Genomic DNA, 22651 nt, shown 5'->3' on the forward strand with positions numbered 1-22651 from the left:
TACCATTATTTTTCCTACATAAATAATTGTTTAAGTAAACTAATAAAAGTGGTTTCACTAATTTTGGAGTATTATGGATTAGTTATGAATTAATCTATCTGCAACACATTTACTCAATCCTGCACGTTACAATAGCTATTTCAAGATTTTATATATTTTCAGAAGATAGAGGATCATGTAAGAAGACAAAAAAATTAGTTTCATGATTTTTGGATTAGTAAATAATTAACTATGCATTTAACTTGAATTAATAAATAAGTTGCACGTTTTTCTTTTTTTTTTCAAACTTCCTCTCGATGCCTCTAGTTTTTTTAGAATATTTTATGATTTTTTTAATTTTTTGAATTTTTGAGGATGTTTTTTAACAAAACCAAACCTTTAGGGGTTTTTACAACAAAACCACTTTTAGGAGGGAAATCAAAATCCAAGTGATTTTTGAGGGGTTTGCATTTTTTCCTATCTCTTTTACCAAGTTATCCTGATGGGTACGAACTGAGCTATTGGTCACGAGATAGGAGACATTAGGTGCCGTTCTTCTGGACCTGGAGCTCTGATAGCTCACGAACATGAGAAAACGTGTGCTACACTATACAGCAGTCTGCAGACCTCGTAAACTGACCGCGAAGCGCGGATGAGGCAACTTGGACATCCTGACAGCCAGTAGACCATTTCTGGAGAAGAACCACAGCCCTATCCACCGTCCTGTACGCTGTGGCTGTCATAGCTTATGGCCTCAAAATGTCATCTGAAACAGCGACTACCCTTTGGAAGTAGTGATCAATTAATCGAAGAGATCACACATCCAAATTTGGTTGTTTGCACATAATCGCCGCGATGGAAGATGGTATAGTTCCAAATTTTCAGGCATAATCCAACCTAACACCTACGCAGGGTGAAGTTGCGTGTTCCCATCCGAGTACATTGGTAAAAAAATCTTAATTATTAGTAATTAAATTTCACCTTTTATACCACACCTAAATCTAAATATGTTCAACCCTTTGATCTAAATATGTTAAACTATACATTCGGATATTTAAAACTCTATCTTCGCCCCCTACACGTATGCCGATCTCCCAGTAACTGGGACGAAAGGCAGAAAGGTCTAAGGGGAAGAGAGAGCAGTCGGACGGGGATCGGATGGCGCAGAAGGGGTCCATGATCCTGCAGCGCCGAAAGCAACGCCTGCGTCCGAGAACCCCGCCACGTTCGTGCGGCCCGCGCCAGCATCTCGGCGAAGCAACGGCTCCGTGGGTTGCTGGAACACACGGGAACGCGATAATTTTACGGCCGCGCCCGACCGCGCGCGCGAAGTTGACGGAGGAATCCGGGGTCCCTTCACCACCAACCAAAGTCACCCGCGACGTGTCGGTGTGTAAGCGTCTCTCCGTGAATCCTCGGATTCCTCGCCTGCCTCACAAGGCAAGTTCACCTTCACCGGGCGGTTAATGGCCGCGTCCGCTACTCGCTGTCCCTGCCGGACTTTCAAAAGGGAGGCAAGTCACCGCTTGGTTACTCACTCACCACAGTCAGAATCACAAGCGGATTCCGAGAACCCAGCTGAATCGCTCGTCAAGTCCGCGCCGCGGCGCCGTCGAGAGAGCTAGCACACGGACACAGCCCACTATGGCGGCCGCGGCGCGCGCGATCATCTGCGAGTTGGCTCCGCAGAAGGCGGCGGTGCAGCTGCCCACGCCGCCGAGGACGCGTTACGGTGGGAAGGTCGTGCTCCAGCCGCGGCTGTGCACGCTCCGGTCGTACGGCGCCGGCAGCGGCGTGGTGACGCGGAGGATGCTGGAGGGGGAGGAGGAGGGTAACGCGGGTGCGGACTCGGGTGGCTCTTCTGCCTCCCCGTTCTTTGCGTCGCTCGCCGACTACATCGAGAGCTCCCGCAAGAGCCAGGACTTCGAGACCATCTCCGGCCGCCTCGCCATGGTAAGGCTTCTTTGCTCCTCCCTTTCTTGTTCTCGTTCAGATTAGAGATCAGCGGCGAAGCCTCATGGTTCCTTCGCGTTGCTGCCGCAGGTCGCGTTCGCGGCGGCCGTGGCGGTGGAGGTGACGACGGGCAGCTCGCTGTTCAAGAAGCTGGACATGATGGAGATTGAGGAGGCAGCAGGTGTGTGTGTGGCCGTGGTCGCCTGCGCCGCCGCGTTCGCGTGGATCTCCAGCTCGCGCAACAGGATCGGACAGATGTTCACGCTGGGCTGCAACGTCTTCGTCGACGCGTTCATCGACAACATCGTCGAGGCGCTCTTCTCCGAGGGCGAGCTCCAGGACTGGTCCGACGACGTATAAGCACGCACGTATATACGTATAGAGACTAGATAGAAAGTTTATGTATATAAAACAAGTATAGATAGATCAAAAGTTGCTGAGTGAGATCCACGCATTTCGCAAGCTTCGTCTACGGATGCACGGTGGCAGCGGAGTTTGTTCTGTATTTTTCCGAGATGGATCCCTGCGTACGTGCCAGGTGTGGATAATACAGAATCCCAATCATCTGAGAGCGAGAACTCATGCACACGGTCTTGCAAGGGTGTTGCATGTTCTTCTGTGATCAGACCTCTGTCTGACTGACTGTCTGCGTCGGAGTTGCTTTGGTTTTCAGAACATGCATAATGTTTTTGTGTAGTCAAGCCCGTGAAATGTGTAGATCTCATCAGAGAAATAGTGTACCGGGGAGGATTAGCCCCATAAGTTAACTGTCTGTACCTACTACTACACCTACTGAGCTTGTAATTAGAGACTCACTGAAGCATGTATTTTCCTGAGGATGAATAAAAAACATGTACCTAGTACTGGACCTTCTGAGCTTGTAAGTGAAGCACTTAGAATGGGGGATAGATCATATACCGTACCATGTTCCCTTTCTGTGTACTGGAGAAATTAAGTTTTGAAAAAAAAAATTGAACGGTCCTGTATTACCAGATTTTTCCCCACTGCACTGCATCATTCTCATTTTATCGGAGCATGCTTTGCATCGCATCATATGCTACAAGCCTGTAACCAATTCATTGAAGAACACTAATGATCTCTTCACCCTACGTGAAAAAAGACACGGTGACGGGTGACGTCACCTGAACATATTACTAATGACTAGTTATAAGTAACAGGTAACAACTCGTTATCAATGAGGTTATAAGTGATAGGTGGCATGCCGTCTTCTCCCTACAAACACTAGCAATGTATCCAAATCCATATCGACAAACACACTTATATAAGAACTCACTGCATCACAGAATCGCAAAGTTTGCAAAGTTCAATCAATTTATCATAGAATCGCAAAGGTTACAAAATTTCAATCAATTCATATTACATAAGATCTCATAACCTAGGGTTTCTATAGTGCAACTCGTGGTGTGGGATGACTTCAGACATCATGAACTCAGCAATTCGTTGTCGAATCTTGGGAGTGTATCATCATTGAAAAAACAAGCTAAAATATCTTGCATAACTTGATGTGTAACCAATGTCATGTTATCATGAAATTAAACTAATTACTAGAATTAGTTATGAATAATCTTGTATTGAACTTACATCAGGGGATTTCATATCATTTGCTCTGATTGTGAGGAGCATGTTCCATGTAACATAAAATCCGCAGACGTTGCTCGTTGGTTATTGGTGGCACTGCTGAAAAGAAAATTTACTGTTAGATAAAAAGGAAAAAAATAGCAACATACAGCATTTGGTAATATGTTTGATAGTATTTACCATGAACCTGGTCTTGTGTGTCAGTATGCAGCTATCTTTCGCTTTGTAGTCAGGATCAACTCGATGTACTTGTCAAAAGCCCTGCATAAAGAGGGATCGATTAGGGAACATTTAAATGTTAAAAAATTTAAATATGTAAACAAAGTCATGCAAAACTTACGCATCGAGGAGTCATTTTACAGCGTTGTAATCACACTATCTAGGTTTGCCTTTTGGTCCTACTGGTCTTGATGAGTCGAGGTACCACACTAAGTTCTACTTGAGACAAAATGACTAGTAAGACCCAATAGCCACTTGTGTTGTGGGCGCCAAATAAGTTGTCTATTTTAGAACATTGTTGCATTGCACTGGCCACATAGTCCACATCGTAGTTGCTATGAAGATGGATGACCGAGATTGTAATGGCATCAGGGTCAAGAAATCTGATGGGCTCATTATTCTTCTTTGTTTCTCTGATCAAGTGTCTATAGATAAAGATATAGTTATATTCAAGATTTAGTGATATTAATTAATAAATATCCAGTTTTAAGGGACTTGTAGTGTGAAGATCCGTAATAACGATATGTCCATGACATCAAGGTTGAAGAGGTCATATAAGTCACTGAAACCCACAAGGAAGTAGCTATCTTTGGTTAAGTAGTGTCGTCGTTTGTACTATACGACTATAGATTGAGCCTTGGTGCCTCTAGAGGTTTGCATGTAGTAATTATGCAGGTCGACATATGCTTGTTCTGCCCTTGTTAGGTCATCTATCATTATCAAGGGCTTCCTATATTGAAATTTCTTGTTAGCACTAGTCCATGTTGCTCTGATGTCCGTAGACTTCTTCGCTAGTACAATAACATCCGACCTCTTCGACGGGTGCTTCTTAGAGCCTTTCTTCCCAGCTCTCTTTTCCTTCTTCTTTAGGCTTTCTAGGGGAGACGAAATTGGAGTTGGAAATGAGGCCACCGGATGCGGAGGAGAAGGCAGTGAAGCCGGCTTCTCTGGAAGTGAGGGGCATGGTGGCGGTGCACTTGAAGCTTGTCTAGGGGATGCACTAGAGACCACAATGTCGCTTCTCTTCCACTGGATCCTTTGATGAAGAGTTTCATACAGAGTTATGACTTCATCATGGGGGGAGCTCCAACACGTGATTAGTGGCATTGCTATGTACCATGTCCAACGTAACCACGACATACTCAGTACGTATTAGGATCGTATGTAAGATATGTATGTCCAGAAGCACCTGCCCCCTTACAACCTCAATGTAATACCCGCCTTGCCTAATTACAAGGTTGCAGGGCGTAGGCCCTTCTAGAAGGTCAATTGTATTCGGCTTAGTCACGACGACTACTGGTTGATCGACCTCCTTGGAGGCGTAGCTACTCTTCCATGCATTTTTTAGGCTAGCTTCCTCTGGGATAGAAATCTCTATTCCTTGTGCTGCAAGCGTTTGCATGATGTTTACATAAACTTTTCAGGTGATGTCCTGTGTCAATGCATCCACGACCACTGCACTCGACTTCTTCCTGTTTTTGTACATTCTGAGGTCTTCTGGAAAGCCGTATTTCTAGCCCTGGGAACTGGACGGACCTTGCACTCGACCTGGGTGCTCTGGGTTTCCCAGCACCGAGAGGCACTGGCATGCCAGCCGACGAGGAAGGCGGAGGCGCGAGGTAGCCTGGCACAGGAGGAGCCAGCGGCGCACAGGGATTCAGCGGAGAGGAGTCGAGGTGGCGCGCAGTGGATCCAGGGGAGGAGAGCAGTGGGCAGGTGATGGCATGCGAAAGGCTGGCGGATGGGGGAGACCAGCGGTGAGCGGGGGAGGCAAGCCCATCACCAGCCGAGAAGCATAGGATGAGTTGACAGGAAGGAGGAGCCGGTAGTAGAATAGATCTATAGGACGAATTGCGTGTCCCAAAGAAAATCTAAACCTAGCTGTGATACCATGTTAGGAATAGCAACTTGTATTACCTGGAGACCCTAGACCAGTAGATATACACATGTACAGATGATAATATGCAAGAAACCCCTTATAGACTGGGGATATTTTACAAAACAATATATATAACACATGAGATGCGAAGAGCGTTTCGGGGAAAAGCACAACACGGAGGGGCTCATCGGTGTTAGTTAGGTGGGCCTTGGGCTGGGATGCCTCGCTCCTAGTGGCCCCGTTCGACACCACGTCAGATGCGGCATAGGGGTGATGGCCTATGGCGACACCCGACAGCCGCCTCGGCTGAGACTCAAGAACACCATGATTTATTCAGGTTCAAGCATCTCGTGGGATAATAGTCTTATTGCATATGTATTGTCTTATGAATTAAGTGAACTTGTTATCGAATGTCCTCCACAAGCAAGGTCTTGACACATTTATATACTAAAGGCAAAGATGCACAAACAAACGGACAATATCAAACCCTGTGACAGACCTATCTCTACCAGAGTCAATACCTCTAACTCATTATGACGTCAAATAGGCATGACTACTATGCTCCGGTCGTCTTTCGCGTCCTATACCATCACCGAACGCTGTCACGCTCACCCATCAAACCATCTCATTGCATTAAATGCTACGAGATGGGTCACTGTAACTCCACACCGTCCCATGACCATGCCTCGCCGAAAGCAAGTGACTGAGAAAAGGAAAAACGCTCGAGTAGGCAGCATTAAATGAGACTTGACTAGATAGGTGAGTATCTACTCTGCGACCAGCAAGGGCTGATCGTAGGACTTCACTACACGACCAGGGGCTGGTCATGTGAGTTTTGCCCTAGTCGCGCGATGCGACCATGGTCTTAACAATACATATTGCTACTTGACACTTAGCGACACAGGACTCGTCACGTGGGGCACCCCTTACCTATTACACCGACACATATCAAATATAGTCTTAGAAAAAAATCAATTATTATATAATTGGCAAATCTATTCTAATTTTAATCAGCCTACCTACATCTGGCACACAATTTTAACAGTTGATCAAAACATATACGAATAGAACTAATACATATATACAATTCGAGTACAAGTTAAATCATAAATAATTTTCTCTTCCTCTAACATAATTTTTATCTTTTCTTCTAATTTTATACATTTTGTAACTAAATGATATTAAACACATAAAAAATTAAATAGATTAATTTTTAATAACAGTTATCATGATAAAATATTAAAGAAACTAGTGTGGACCACTTGCTAGTTGAATTGAATAGACAAATGGGCTTTTCTCCCTTCCAATCAATAACACTTGCGAAGCTTCTCTTGAGATTACAATTGCAAATCGACCCTCCAAATAAATCCAACAACCCAAACAAATGACTAAGCATCCCGTGGATCCAATTCTTTTCCAACGGGGAGCCCTTATTAAACCTCCTTAACCAATTCTGACGAACCCTTTCCCTGAGCCATCCAATTCCGATTCCAACTGCATCAAAGGCCTCATTACCATTTCCCTTTCATATTCCATTAAACCCTCAAGTTTAGCGTGTGCTTCAGGTCCCCGACGTGGAGCGTGTGGCTGCCGAGCGCCACCTTCCTATTGCCCAGCTCGTCCACGACGCTCAGGTCCTTGCACACGTCCACCTTGAACGCCACCACGCCCGACTGCCCGGGCTCCAGGGCCACCTTCTCGAACCCCAGCAGGTGCTTCGCCGGCGCGTTGTGCACAGACGGCGGTGACGAGAACAGGAACACGGTGTGCCTGCCGCCCATCTTGCCGGCGTTCCGCACCCGGAGGTGCACGTCGAACGCGAGGTTCTCGCAGTGCCCGCCCTCGGCCTCTACGGATAGGCAGTGCTCCGTGAGGCACGTGTGGCCCTCCGCGAGCGGCACAGCCACCTGCTTCGGCGCGGACACGAGGTGGTGGGCGAAGCTGGTGTAGCTCAGCCCGTCACCGAAGGCGTACACTGTGTCGCCGGTGTAGAACCGGTACGTCCGCCCAGGATAGCCGGTCGATGGGTCCGGCCGCATTCGCATGTCGGTCATCGGGACCTTGGTGAACGACTCAGGGTACCACGTCACCGGCAACCTTCCACCTGCGATCATCGTCAAAACAGTAGTGTGCTCAGACGTCAGAGCTAATCTGTAAACAGTTGAGGGAAAGAGCAGTGCAAGTGCCAACGCAGCGTGCCACTTACTCGGGTTGTGGTATCCGAAGAGGATGTCTGCGAGGGCGGCGCCGCCAGCTTCGCCGGGGTAGCCGACCCAAAGAATAGCGGAGATCTTGTCACTGGACTTCGCGAACGAGATGTCGAACGGGCCACCGGACATGATGACGAGGATGCATGGGCCCCTGGATGCGTTGGCGACCGCGGACACAAGCTGTGGCTGCTGGCCGGGCAGGAGGAGGCTCGTCCGGTCCAGGCTCTCGCGCTCGATGGACTGGTCGGCGCCGACGACCAGCACGGTCACGTCAGCGCTGGCCGCCGCCTTTGTGGCGGCGTCAAGCTGGAGGCTGTTCCCGCTGCAACCAACGTTGGTGCAGCCCGGCTGGTACACGGTGGCGACGTTCGCGCCCAGGCCCTGCAGAGGTGTCGTGTACTTGCACGGCGTTCCTGTACGGCATCGACAACAGACAGCAGTCAGCGACATGTTCGACTTGTAACTGAGTTAATCAAGAAGCTCTTACAGAAATTCCGGGATAAAATACCTTCGTAGTTGCCTATCATGGTGAAGCTGGCATTGGCGTTGGGGCCAATGACGGCCATGGACTTGATGGACTTCGCGGAGAGCGGGAGAGCGCCCTTGTTCTCGAGGAGCACGATGCCCTGGCACGCAGTCTCACGGGCCAGCTCCTGGTTGGCGGACGTGCACACGTCGTTGGGGCCGAGGTTGCCAAAGGGGAGCTTCCGCGGGTCGCCGTCGAAGAAGCCCAGCCGCATGAGAACGATGAAGTTGTTGGTGATGGCCCGGTCGACGTCGGACTCTGACAGCTTGCCGGCCTGCACGGCCGCCACGGTGTGCTGCGCCAGGAAGTTGCCGCAGTTCAGGTCCAGCCCTGCCGCAATTTGACCAAGCAACGTTAGGAAACATGTGAAAATGGGTCCAGAAATGAAGAATTTTTGGCGCAGCAGAGCATCAAAAGAGCTGGTCCTCATTCATCAGTTGAACAGTCCTCGGATTAACGTACACTGGAGTATGTGCATTCATCAAATTATTGCCGAAAAACTTGGGAATATGTATTGGATACAGATTAGTGAATAGTGATAATTTTCTGTCAGACAGTACGCGGAAAGAGAAAATGGTGGTGAACATGGAACACGATGAAATATATGGATTACTTACCGCTAGGGAAACACCTCAATCTTAAGATATTTATATCTTATTTGTTTCAGTTTGTAGATTATGATCATAATTTACAATCTAGAAGCTGGTTTGTTAAAAACTGGATTGCACAATCTGCATGTGCGTAGATTTTAACAATCTAACAATCTATATTCCACTAGTTTATGCAGATTGTGCAATTCAGCTTCTTGCAATTCACAATTTATAAGTTATTTTTCACAATTTCCAACTAAAACAAATAAATCCTTAGATAGTGTACTCTGACCTTATTATAGTGATTATAGTACCCATATTACCACGACACATATAAAGGTATGGAAGACATAAAATACTCTCCTACTCACATGGTTGTAACATAAAATCTTAAAGGTATGCAGATAATTTCTCTTGTCCCTTCTCTCTATAAAATAATCCCTCAAGGGCAGGGGCAGGGGGGGCTAACTCTGGACCCATCACATCGACTATGTCTCTCTCCCCCTTTTTGGCTCACTGTTCTTTTTCAAGCTTAAACCTCACTTGTGGGAAGGAGCTCTCACCGCACACCGTTTGGGACACATTTTCGTGCACCAACAAATGGTGCTGCCCGTGGGAATGAAATAAAAAGCCTTGTTGAAGGGAGGAAGCAAGAGAGTAGGGAGGAGTGCTTCATCCATCTCTGCACATTCCTCTGTTTTTCTTGCATTCATGTCATTCGTGCATCTCTCTTTTCATGAGAACAACACCGAGCACCGCGAAACAAGGCATAACAGCGGCGAGCGGACAGACCACCAAGAGGTGACACGTCGTTGCGGTGAGCAAGGCAATCGTGGACGCAATGCGCACACCGTGCTATAGAAGCACCCACACGGCCTACCCACCAGTAGTGGCATGTTCTTCGCCGAACGCCGTCGCACGAGCATGCAGGCCATCTCCAGTCCTAGCGTGTTGCCGACCATGTGAGCGAAGTGCGGCGTGACTGCACGCACATGCTCACACCTAGCCACACCTGCAAGCGCGAGCCAGAGCACGTCCTCGCACACCTCTGTAAGGAACGTGATGACCTCTTTGACCTCTCCAGCTAGGCACCAGGTATACATGCTGATATGTCTTAATTTCTTGTTGGGAAGCATGTGCAAGGCAACAATGTCGAGCAGAAGAGGTACGTAGTGTGATGGGACCCGTCATAGCAATCTGACACGCTTTTGAACCATCACGAGCTGGGTAGCTGCTCCCATCACTAGCTAGTACATCATGTTGCCGCGAAAGGCCACTAGAGGCCACGAAAGAGTATTAATCTATGCACTCCATCTTTTCCTATTATTTGCAAGCACATATCCATAATATACATACCACGTGCCAGACTCACAAGTCCTCAGTACCATGCATAGCTTGCGCGCTGTGTGAAAACAGTCAAGTCACACCTGCATAGTAAAAAGTAGTGGCCATACCCTTAGCCATGGGACTGCTGGTGTGGTCCAATGGAGCGTGATAGGCCACATGACTACAGCACGCATAGACTGCTAGGCTTGTTTACTTGTGATTTGTTTATTCAATCGAGGTCACTGGTAGCTTTAAAGAGTGGGGCCCAAAGGCCTGCAGCGCCCGGACCACCAGCTAAACAAGAGGGCCACTTTCGATCTGTCAAATAGTGAAGTCTATCTTCTGGCATGCAAACATGACATGGCTAAAAAAAATCAAGATTTGAGTCACGTAAGTCCTAAGTGCTTGTACTCAATAAAAGGCAGCTTTACCTTTCACATATGCTGAGCGGCTAGCTCCCTATTGACCTTCCTAGTATTACTAGCATTTATTTTCATAAGTTGGGGTGGCGTTGGGCAATAGACTGTTACCATCGGCGCGCCCAGTCTTTTGCTAACCCATGCATGTAGGTTCCCATTAGATCACCGCATAACCAACCAAACTAGCTAGACTGCTACTAGCTAGTACTTGTTGGAGTGTACGACGTCGAGCTTCGGTGAGCAATGCCGAACATGATGCTGGTAATGGGCATGAATGACAACTTTGCACCCCCTTCTCTTTGCGCGTTCGTGCTCCGAGCTCACGTCCAATGCGGCTTCGGCCCATCCACACGGGCAAGCGAAACCGCAGGCTGGGCATAGCCGCCCTCCACAAGGGCAAGCGGAGTAGTGGGATGACGACAGATGCCCTTCGCATAGCCAAACAAAGCCACAAGCCAAGTACGGCTACCCTCCACACAGAGCGAAGCCAAAGGCCGCATTTGGCCTCGCGGGCCCCAGCTAGACTCTATGTTGAGGGAGGCATGCCCTACCAAGTGCTACGCCTTGGGGGGCCTTCGTGACGAGGCTCGTCAATGTCACAGTGCCTTCTAAGTTAAATACTTGTGCTTGTTCACTATGCGAATAAGCATGCATGCTTGCAAAACACGCGCACATGTATGGCACCAGGTGACTAGCAAACGCGTGCATATGTATGCGCATGCTCGCTCATATGGAGGCTGGCTAGAGCTAGTGTTTAGCAAGTACAATATGAATTGGCACGTGGTCGAGCTTAGTGCCATGATTTAAAACTTATTTATCCTATTAAACTTGTTTATCCTATATAGTAAGTAGAATGTGGTCGAGCTTAATGTCATGAATTAAGCGGCATAGCCCCCATGTTTGACCGAAAGCAAAGGCTACAGCTAGAAATGATGGACAAAAAGTGTGTAGGCCCAACCGCACATCACATATGGCCTACGCACGTCATATTAAATAAGTCATTACTAATATGAGTATACGACATTAGTCAAGCTATAGTATATATTTTCAGGCAAAACACATGTGACCTTGAAGATATAAAAGCATAAGTCTAGGTTGTGTTACCTCTCTGTGGCACAAAGCACATCACAATGGCACTTGCTCCATACCTCATAGGTCATAGGCCTTGGTCGCATGACGCACTGCCTTGACAGCCTCGGGCCTCGGCAAAAAGCCCACGACAATGGCCAAAGCCCATCACAGTGGTACTTGCTCTGCACCTTGTAGGCTATAGGCATCGGGCGCGTGACACACTGCCTCGACAGTCCCGCGCCTCGATAAAACCTCACAACGATGGCAAAAGATCATCGTTGTGGCACTTACTCCGCATCTGTAGGTTGTAGTCCTTCTCATGATGCACTGCCTCGACGGCCCCACGCCTTGATAAAAGCCCACGACGATGGCAAAAGCCCATCACAATGGCACTTGCTCTGCACCTCGTAGGCCATAGGCTTCGGTCGCATGACGCACTGCCTCGACAGCCCCATGCCTTGGCAAAAGCCCACAACGATGGCAAAAGCTCATCACAGTGGCACTTCTTCCACCACCTCGAAGGCCATAGGCCTCCGTCGCGTTGAGCGTAAATATCCTCCGCCACCTCGAAGGCCATAGGCCTCCGACACGTCAAGCGTAAATATCCTTCGCCACCTCAAATGTCGTAAGCCCCTGTCGCGTCGAGTGTAAAAATCACCGCACCACGAAGGCCACAGGCTTCGATCGAGTTGAATCGTAACTCTGAGGGCAAGAACCTCACAATAAAATCACTAGTGTGTTGGATGTCACTCTAGTCGCACCTAAAGGTCCCTATAGATGTGCCCTCCGCTTGCACGGAACCGAAAGACACGAGGGGGTCGGGGGATGACGCGCTGCACGCCACATACGCCACATAAGGTGCGGGACGTGCCCTCTGCTCGCTCGCGGTCGAAGGACGTGAGGGGGTCGGGAGATGATGCGCCGCCCACGGCACATAGTTCGATGAAACTATCAAAATGCATTATTTTCAAGACAATTACAGGAACAAAGCAAGAGCCGATATCCTGGAAAACTTGAGTGGAACTCAAAATATGTTGGCTCCGAGGCTTCGCCATCACCACGACGACCATTCGGCTTTGCAGTCGACCTTACCCTCGGCTCTCGCCACGGCGCTCCGGACGGCCTCGCCTCCGTCGAGCATCGTTGTGGCTACATGCTGAGGGAGTCCCAGATTGCCTCCCTCGGTCTTGCTGTCAAATTCGCCTCCGGCCTTCGCCGCAGAGCTTCGAGCCCTCAGCCTTGCTTTTGACCTTCGCCGCGGAGCTCTAGACCATCGGCCTCGTAGCCCCTCCACCATCTGTTAGTACATGAAAATATGTCCTAAACAGAGTGCGACGAGAGCCCCTCTCTATAGAGGACGCTCAAGCTTAGAGAAGAATAGTGAGCTAAAAAGGAGAGAGAGATAGAGACAGAATCGATGTAACGGGTCCAGAGCGGCCCCCTCTCCCCTGCCCTTGAGGGCTTATTATATAAATAGGAGGAGTAGCAAAAATTACCAACTTGCCATCAAGATATTATTTTATAATCACGTGCATATGAGAGTATTTTAGGTCTTTCGCCTCTTTACATGTGACGTGGTAGCTGTGATACTATGATCGCTATAGTAAGACTATAGTATATCATTAAATATTTCAGAGCTGGGAGTTTCCCCACCACTTACACTTTTAGTAAGAAATGCTCCTAAATCTGTTAAACAGTATCTAATTATAATGTAGGCACGCCGACACTGGGATTAATTTTTTCAGGTCAGGTTGTAGGTTGTCAAGGCCCCTTGAGCAGAAAAAGATGTAGCTGAGACCCCACAAATTACACTGGCCTGGGCACCTTAACAGCTAGATGGCTACAGCCAGCCTGCACTCAGCACTCTTACTAATTGCATAGCTGCTACGAGTTGCGCTAATTAATCATCTCATCCGATGGTTTGAACATAAAGGAAAACGAACAATTTGCGCTTAACAGGCTACTAAATTCTGCAACTGAACATTATCTGCATCCTAGGTGGAAGGCATAGAGATAAATCTGTTCGCGACAAATGAACGAACCTGCTTTGATTGAGATGGCGGCCGCGTCCTCGGGGGTTTTAGTGTAGTGTTGGTTATTGTACAGCACATCAACCGAGTCGCAGTCTGACGAAATGTATCTGCAAAGAACCACATACAGAGATCATTAGATCAACATTTCTGAAGCAGCATTTCAGTTTCCCTAAACTTTCAGAGCGGAACTGAGCTTGAGAACATGGTAAGATGTTCTTCTTTGAAACACGAGATGGGTATAATTTTTGCAAAAAGTTCTGTAAGACTGAAAAGGAAATAGGGAGAGACCCGTTGAGCTTCCAGTCCCCTCTGATGACTCCTGACAGGAGGTCCTCGTCTGCGCAGGTGGGCTTCCCGTTGACCTGATTGTAGGAGCACATGACACTGGCCACATTCCCATCGATCACGCAGCTCTTGAACGGCGGCTGGAATGTGTCGTCCAGATCCTGCTGTGACACCTGAATTTGCGTAACAAAATCGAGATTAGAATGCTGAAATTTGGGTATATTGTGTTCGACTCTTTTCCTTTTTACCCATCCGTTCTTGTACAGCTTTTTGGTTCATGTAGCTAGGGAACTTTAGATACTGTTACAGTGTTACGTGTCACTGCATAACAGCAACCATGGATTGATCGATTATAATTTTGTTAGGACTGAACGAGGCTAAGATACACGATATCTAATACGACACGCATGATTAGCTGCGGTATTGTTTTATTTGCTTAGTATTCCCAAAACCAAATGGTTCTGCTCCTGATCCTGTCCTTGCAAATAGAATACAACAGTGCTCTACCCTCCGAGGCATAGAAAAATGGCACACCCGGGACAAACGCTGCCAACGAGGCGTAAAGGCAGGTTTGTTTATGCATTTCGGTGCATGGACACGGCCGAGATCTCCCATTTCGGGGAACTGCAACCACCGGAATCTCATGGGGCTAACAATTCATAAAACAAACATCTGCACTGAGTGGTGAGTGACCAGGCTTCAACTTGTTTGTAATCTACACGCGTTGGGACATTCCCTAATCAATCATTGTTTTTTTCCTTAATACGAGGGATCCTTCATGCTTCTATCAGTGGTTAGCCTTATCTAATTCAAGGTGTTTCCTTATAAATAAAAAATCAAGGCGCCCTGGAATGCAAGAAGCACTAGGTGTTACGGCAAAAAAAAAAAAGGGCGCCCTGGAACTGGGGAGAAACTAGTAGCCGTATACGGCTGACTTGGCGTAGAGGCTCAGTACATGCTATTGTCGGTGTCAGTCGGCCTGCAAGAACTTGATCCAATCTACGGCGTCACTTGGCACTGATCACTGGCTAAACAAAACGGAGATGGATCGATTAAACTAACGAAAGGGAAACGATGGTAATTGCGACATGGGTCAATCTCAATCACCAGCTGACCCTGCAAGCGCTTTCTGCGTGCACAGGCAGGCAGGCACACTCATTTAAACCGTCGCACGTATCCGCTACGAGAGCAGAGCAGGCAGGCATGCAGAGCCTAACAACAACGGGGAGCATCGTCCACGCCACGCCACAGCACGCATGGCCATCAAGCCGGCCAATCACGACAGCCTACCGGTGCAGAAAAGATAGAGTAATCTGGCACGGACGGCGCTGCAGGTCCAGCAAAAAGCTTACCACGGCGTTGAAGGTGTAGCGCTCGACGCCGTTCCAGTTGTCGACGTCGTAGGCCGTGTAGTGCTTGCAGCAGGCGGCGACCTTGAGGCTGTCGCCGGAGCTGGCGTCCTGCAGGCCGGTGACGTAGCCGACGGCGTACTTGCTGGCCAGCAGCGGGTCCTCGCCGGGCGTCTCCTGCCCGCGCCCCCACCGCGGGTCGCGGAAGATGTTGATGTTGGGGCTCCAGAACGTGAGCCCCGCCAGCCCCACGTTGTGCATCGCCCGCGCCTCGTTCGACACCACCTGCGAATTCAAACACCACCAGAATTTCATCAGTTCACGTTCAAATCTTACCATCAACGCCGTCAGAATTCACAAAGAATCATAGCTCGTGCAATCCCCAATGTGTGAAACATGCATACATGACGTGCCCAATAACCAGTCCTCGCTGAATTCTTGCGAGAAACATTGATTGGTCGGTACGCTGTTAAATTCCAGTAGCTTGTCTGAATTCCTCACTCCACTTCCCAAATGCAGATCAAATTCAGGCACGAAACGAGCAAGATCCTAGAGGCAGAGACGGCATCGCCGCCTTGATGCGATCGACAAGTCGATGAGGACACGAGCTAGACGATGATGAGATGAGTTGCGTTTTCGCATTGGTAAAGCCACATGCATGTGGCCGGAGAGGGGTCCTCATATATGCTACTAGAGCTGAAAGTCTGAAACGCTACCGGCATACCACTACCAGATTCAGAGTATATCATGGGGACAGCCTTTTTTGCTGGATTGACGGCTCAACAGATGGGTTGAGATGAGAGAAGTGGGCATGGGAAAAGGTTTTGGTTGCCTGACAGGCGATGTGCTAGCGTCCAGTGAATGCGATCCACGAGACAATAGTATGGTCTCGGGTGCAGAAAAGAACTGCTCATGTCGGTATGCAGCGCATACATGGGACAAGACTATGAGTGCAAGTGTGCAACAAGGCTACCGACTCACCGGCCCAAACCCATAAATATTTTCAATATGGTCCTTCCTTACGTTGCTAATACATGTAAACGAAATGCCTTTTACCATTTCTGTGATAATCAGGTGTCTAAAATACTGGAATGCAAATTTCCAGTGGACTCCAGGAGACTCATGACCCTGGACTGGAGAGCGGGCCCCACATGGTGCTGCTGCATGCCCGTGATAACGCCGTAAATCTTGACCGCGCAGAGACTTGCATATGCCAGTTGCATTGCACCTTTGCCCCGCTGTTGGATCAACAACGTACCGCATAATTATGTCCACCCACACTCTTTAAGTAGTCCCTGCCGAGTCCCTTTTTGTTAGGGATAGGCGCCGAACAATGCGTTGTTATCCGTGGATCTACTCTAGTTAGATCAGATTGTTCCACCACATCCATCTCTACTTTTTCTTAACACGGAAGAATGATGTTTGACGCATGACATGTAAAATAAATCTAATTGCAATTGCAATCTAAGAGCAGCTATCATTTGGAGTATCTTTTTTAACTCCACATGTCGCCATTGTGTTTGCCGTTTGAACCGAATTAAATGTGTGCAACTTTTCGTGCGGTTCACTGCGACAAATGTGGTACCGACTACGTACAGTACATCTCCATCACCATGTTTGGATGACCAGGAACGAAGAGGTAGTGCAAGTACAGTACAGTCCTATGGCTCCCAACTATGCTAGCTCTAGGCACGATTACAAATCGTCGCAGCGCTTGTTTTAACCTGGTAGGAGATGGCCTAGCCGCGGCGTAAATGTATGCTCTGGACTGCGTCGTCGCCGGCGAAAAGGATCCAAAGGGCAAATGGTCTAATCGAAGTCTTGCCCATTTCGCGTATCCGGCGGTGACGCGCTTTTGCGGCTTTTCTTGCCTCGCCGCATCGCAGGAAGGAAAAAGCAAGGCACAGCATTCCCAGACCAGCGCCGAACCGAATCGCCCCAATCCAGCACCAACCCCGAAAGCGAAACCTCACCGTCGAATCGACCTCCACCAAGCGCAAGAACGGCAATGCAGGTGGTGCGGAGGAGAAAGGTCGCATGTTTACCGCAATGCAGGTGGGAAAAAATGCTATGGAAGAGCAGAGCGTACGGGAAAAGCAGGGGAGTTTGGGTTTGGTTGGTGGCTGACCTCGCCGATGGCACGGAAGAGGGTGACGTTGAAGGACGCGGCGGTGAGGATGGGCTGCGGGAAGCTGGTGGCGGCGGGCACGAGCGGCGAGAACCGCGTGCCGGGCCCGACGTAGGACACGCCGTGCAGCGCCTCGGACCACCACTCGTAGAGCGGGATGCCCAGCCGCGGAAGCGCCGCCTGCTTGTCCACCAGGAACCCAACCTTCTCCCCCAGCGTCAGCCGCGACACCAGGTCAGCGGCCCGCGCCGCCGCGCTCGCCGACCGGTTGCAGAACCCGTACCCGGCCAGCGTCGCGTTCGACGCGTCGCACGCGAACACCGGCGTCTGCGCCCGCGCCACATTGCAGTTGACGCAGAGCAGCGCCGCCGCCACGGCCACCGCCAGCACGGCCGAGGCCGAGAACCGAGGCCCCGCCATGGCCATGCTAGCTCGTCCTCTGCTTCCTGGTCACCTCCCGTCCCGTAGTACAGGCACCCGCCGTGGTATAGATATATAGAGTGGCCGGGAGGAGTGGCGCGCGCGGTGGGTGTGAGCTGGTGAGGGCGGCCCGTGGCAGGGACGGCGGTGGGGGACGAGGGGAGCCCTTATTTTTTCTCGTACTTTGCTTGCACTGTGCTCGCACTTTGTATTCTACTTCTACCGAGTCCGTGAGGCGATTCTTGGAGCCATCCTTTCAGCTATTTGCCTATTTTGAGGCCCTGCGTGAACTGTGCTTGATGGGTCCACATATTAGTTTGGGATAATTATTGAGATGTTACTTTAAAAAATAGCAATTGTTATCTATTACCTTGGTAATTGACCAACAAAAAGAGCCTTCACGTTCGCTCTTAAAGCCACAAAATTACCACATTAATCTGAAAAAAAAGATCTAGACCATTCATTGTTATGAATATCTAACGGTGGAAAGAGTCCAAACATTACCACATTAATCTGAAAAAAGAAAAAGATCTAGACCATTCAAATTGTTATGAATATCTAACGGTGTAAAGAATCCAAACATTTAATCAAATCAAAGAGTCTATACGGTAATTTCGTTGAAAAGAAAAGGAGTCCAAACATTTAATCAAATCAAAGAGTCCATACGGTAGTTTCGTTGAAAAAGAGTCCATACGGTAGTTTCGTTAGAAAGGAAAGGAAGGAAAAGAAATTTGGTGGAAAGGTGCAAAGAGTCCAATTCATTAGGGTTCGTATAAATAGTCCGTAAGTATGTAATTATTTGGCAAACTACAATATTTAAAACAAAACATCATTTTATTCAAATAAAAAAACTAGCCGCGCAAATGCGGGGGCCACTTGCTAGTTGAGTATGATACGCGAGTTGTTCAGAGTCTATATATATACTAGCGCATCAACCTGTGCGACTGCACAGGCTAGAAATTTAGCTTACAGCTGAATTTTAGATATTTATGTTAATAATAATTGTATGCTAAGGTACATCAGTTATTTATATTTAAATATTAGAATATAAAATATAAATGTAATTTTTATTCATAATATTGAAATCATATTTATTATTTGTGAATAGATCTAATTTATAATTTTCATTTTATGTGTTATGCAAATTGATTTTTATTTGTTTCTTGATTTTTTGAAATTATTATTATTTTTAATATCGTCACCGTATCTCATATAATTTTTTAAAATACATTATAAATTCTTTGATATTACTTTTATGTGATAATCCGTAATATGTTTGCGTTCTGTTGTTTTAATTTTGTAATATTTGATTACACGCATATTTAATTGGTATATTTTAATTGATTTGGAAAATTGTATTTATTGCTAACGTAACTAAGTTGGAGTTTGCTAACATAATCTCGTTAGACAAAGGGTATCTATAAAAAAGAAGAAGTCTTAGAGTTGAACTCTGATTTATTTTTTAATCTTTTGTTTCTTCTAGTTGTTGATCTATGGTTACAGTTAGTCAATCAATCAATTCGACGGTCAGATGTTTTGCTTTTTTATGAGAATTTTTAGGATTTTCCTATGATTAATGTGGGGGCATCAAAAGGAGCCTCCAATTAGTAAATATAAGATAGGATAGGATGGCAAATGAGTAATTATCACTTCTTCAGAGTGGCAAAAAAGCGAATACACTCTTGCAATTGCTATGCTCCTATTATACGTTATGGAACCTAGTGCTTAGGGTAATCTTCACTACTCAAACAAAATTGAATTGTTGTAGCTTAAAAATGGTTACCTGAGTTTACAATGCGCCACGGAGCATAGTGCTTAGATCTCATTTGGTATGATTATAGGTTCTTTTAAAAATGTTTTGGATTCAGTTTCTCAAAAAAAATATTTATATGTTGAATCAGAATTAATTTGTGCAATTATTTAGCTTGTTAATTCGGATTCCTAAAGATTGTATGTGAGAGGGGAAGATGATTCTAATAAGAAACCTTATTTTAAATGATTCTCCTGTTAGTAAAAAAGCAGAAATGTTCGTCTTGGTTTCATGTAGAAATCATAAACCAAAATACCCGTTTGATAGAAATGTCCTGTTTCTGGCTAGAAACGGGAAAGTGTTCAACGTGAACGTTGGCCTACTCCAGTGTGATCGAGTGGCTTGGCAACGGGAGATTCTTGGACGAAAAGCGTGGTGGGTTGCCATGTGTTGGGGAATAGTACCATGTGAGCATCTGTACGTTGATTTCGATCACAATGAACAATTCTTAAAAACCAAAATAAAGAAATTAACGTTAGCTGAGGATAATTCCCTTTTATATTTTGTAGGAGTTAGACTCGATAAGGTTTAACAACCTAAAGAGTGAAGCTCAAAAGACCGAAGTGGTGTGACAAAGCCCGAAGAGCGAAGAGTGTAGTGAAGTCCTAAGGCCGAAGGGGTGTGACGAGGTCTGAAAGACAAAGAGTGTAGCGAAGCCTTGAGATCCAAGGGAGAGCGACGAGACCCAAAGGATTGAGGACCCAGCACAAGTCCTAAAATCGAAAGAAGATGCAATGAGACCAAAGGATTGAGGACCCAGCACAAGTCCTGAAACCGAAAGAAGGTGACACAAGACCCTTCGGTAATAGAGTGAAATCTAGCTTGAAGGGAGATCCACACATTAGCGTTAACCCGATAAGGAAGTGGCTCAAGAAAGATTGTTAACAGTTCTGATGAAGGATCTAGTGCGGGACCCCAAGACATATATCAAGATTTCATTGTTTAGGATAATATATGTAGATAATGACTATAATGTCCTTTAAGATATCTGAAATATTCCACATTCATTAGTAGGAATATTTTTATGGATAAGAAACAATAACTATAGAAGTGATTAAAATATACCTATAAATACCTTTACTCCTTAATGTAAAAGAGGAATAAACAGTTATTATATCAACAACTATTGCCCTGTTCCCTGTATCACGATCCCAACACCGCGGAAAGGAAAAGGCGATCGGACAACAAGACGATGCATGGTTGGGTTGGTTTTAAAACGTATTTTGCGTATGAGATTACCGACACATTCGGTGGTTGGGCCACCATTGCGGATGAATCTGATCTGCTCCTGATCTGATTAGAATATCAGAGCATCACACATGCCATGAGAGGCTCGAATTCGGCGTTGCTCCCGGCTGGGCTACCCTCCAATATCATGTCGCTTCATGCGTGATTGGCGCGCGCTTGATCATTGGACCAGCGGTGGTTACGCATACTGCTTTCAGCAAATCAGCAGCACCAATAAATGAGATGGAGGAATGGATATACGTTTGAACGTACGTATTTCCTTTGGATCCACAGGCTTTTAGATCATGTCATATCTCTCACATGAACCAGTGCATCGACACGCATGAACTGTATCTTCCTTGCCTAGCTTGCAAACGAGAAATCGGTTTCAGATGATCATTGTTTTGATGTGGTAACAGTGGTTCAGACTTCAGAGATGCAGGTCTTGATCACATGACATCTCCTTTTAAAGGGATAAATGCAAACCCCCCCCCCCCCCCAAAAGTCACTTGGATTTTGACTTTCCCCCCAAAAGTTGTTTTGTTGCAAAAACCCCTCCAAAGGTTTGATTTTGTTGCAAAAACACCCCCAAAAATTCAAAAAAATTTAAAACAAATCACAAAAAATTCTAAAAAAAACTAGAGACAATTATAAGACCTTTTGTGAAATTTGTTTTCAAAAATAATATCCTTTGCATCATATTTCATGGAGAGTAAGTTTGAAAAAAAAGAAAAACGTGCAACTCATTTATTAATTCGAGTTAAATGCATAGTTAATTATTTACTAATCCAAAAATCATGAAACAAAATTTTTTAGTCTTCTTACATGATCCTCTATCTTGTAAAAATACATAAAATCTTGAAATAGTTATTGTAACGTGCAGGATTCAGTAAATGGGTTGCATGTAGATTAATTCATAACTAATCCATAACACCCCCAAAATTAGTGAAACCACTTTTATTAGTTTACTTAAACAATTATTTATGTAGGAAAAATAATGTTAGACATGACAAAGTTAAAATAACATGAGTTAATAAATGAGCTGCACATTTTTCTTTTTTTTCCAAACTTCATCTCCATGAAATATGATGCAAAGGATATTATTTTTGAAAACAAATTTCACAGAAGGTCTTATAATTGTCTCTAGTTTTTTTAGAATTTTTTTAATGATTTTTTATTTTTTTTGAATTTTTAGGGGGGTTTTTTGCAACAAAGTCAAACTTTTGGGGGGTTTTTTGCAACAAAACAACTTTGGGGGGGGAAGTCAAAATCCAAGTGACTTTTGGGGGGGTTTTTGCAGTTTTCCCCCTTTTAAATGACCATCGCAAATTCGATATGTATTTAGCTCGATGGCGACGCGTGTCCGAATCAAGTTACAGTTTTGGGGCACTGGTCCTGCATGGTGAGGTTGTCTAGTGACCTACCGAAACTGCACATCAAACAGATTTGCCCACAAATATTTTTGCAGGATACAACAGAAACGTCAAGTCTGGATGCGAAGTTCTCTTCAGATGGAAAAGTTGCATAGGAAAACAGAGCAATATGCTTTGCTTTTGTAAGTCAGAGGTGCCAGCATGCTCTCTCTCAGTATATATCTTGCTAGTCAATGCACCTCATGTGATGGAGAT

General features: G+C 46.4%; 2 protein-coding genes across 2 annotated transcripts; one reads left to right on the plus strand and one right to left on the minus strand.

Moving 5' to 3' along the window:
- The first annotated feature begins 1475 nt into the window (after nucleotides 1-1475).
- LOC133925085 (stress enhanced protein 2, chloroplastic-like) lies at nucleotides 1476-2803 on the plus strand. Its single transcript, XM_062370917.1, has 2 exons — nucleotides 1476-1932; nucleotides 2023-2803. Exons 1-2 carry the CDS (start codon nucleotides 1624-1626, stop codon nucleotides 2290-2292), a joined length of 579 nt encoding a protein of 192 aa, XP_062226901.1. The 5' UTR covers nucleotides 1476-1623; the 3' UTR covers nucleotides 2293-2803.
- Nucleotides 2804-6903: 4100 nt separating this feature from the next.
- LOC133925086 (beta-D-xylosidase 4-like) lies at nucleotides 6904-18206 on the minus strand. The gene is made up of 7 exons (XM_062370918.1): nucleotides 17567-18206; nucleotides 15442-15723; nucleotides 14093-14262; nucleotides 13814-13911; nucleotides 8348-8695; nucleotides 7836-8252; nucleotides 6904-7733 (listed from the first exon to the last, which is right to left on the minus strand). The coding sequence occupies exons 1-7, from the start codon at nucleotides 17990-17992 to the stop codon at nucleotides 7165-7167; spliced, it is 2310 nt and encodes a 769-aa protein (XP_062226902.1). The 5' UTR covers nucleotides 17993-18206; the 3' UTR covers nucleotides 6904-7164.
- Nucleotides 18207-22651: the final 4445 nt, after the last annotated feature.

This window comes from Phragmites australis, chromosome 7 (assembly GCF_958298935.1).
Source record: "Phragmites australis chromosome 7, lpPhrAust1.1, whole genome shotgun sequence".
Taxonomy (NCBI): domain Eukaryota; kingdom Viridiplantae; phylum Streptophyta; class Magnoliopsida; order Poales; family Poaceae; genus Phragmites; species Phragmites australis.

Bases quoted from the DNA above. Each gene is read 5' to 3' on its own strand.
- LOC133925085 (XM_062370917.1), top strand. From the start codon at position 1,624: ATGGCGGCCGCGGCGCGCGCGATCATCTGCGAGTTGGCTCCGCAGAAG. The intron at 1,933-2,022 runs GTAAGGCTTCTT...TTGCTGCCGCAG, and splicing joins TCTCCGGCCGCCTCGCCATG to GTCGCGTTCGCGGCGGCCGT.
- LOC133925086 (XM_062370918.1), bottom strand. From the start codon at position 17,992: ATGGCCATGGCGGGGCCTCGGTTCTCGGCCTCGGCCGTGCTGGCGGTG. The intron at 15,724-17,566 runs GTCAGCCACCAA...TTGAATTCGCAG, and splicing joins TCTTCCGTGCCATCGGCGAG to GTGGTGTCGAACGAGGCGCG. The intron at 7,734-7,835 runs GTAAGTGGCACG...CGATGATCGCAG, and splicing joins CTTCGGATACCACAACCCGA to GTGGAAGGTTGCCGGTGACG.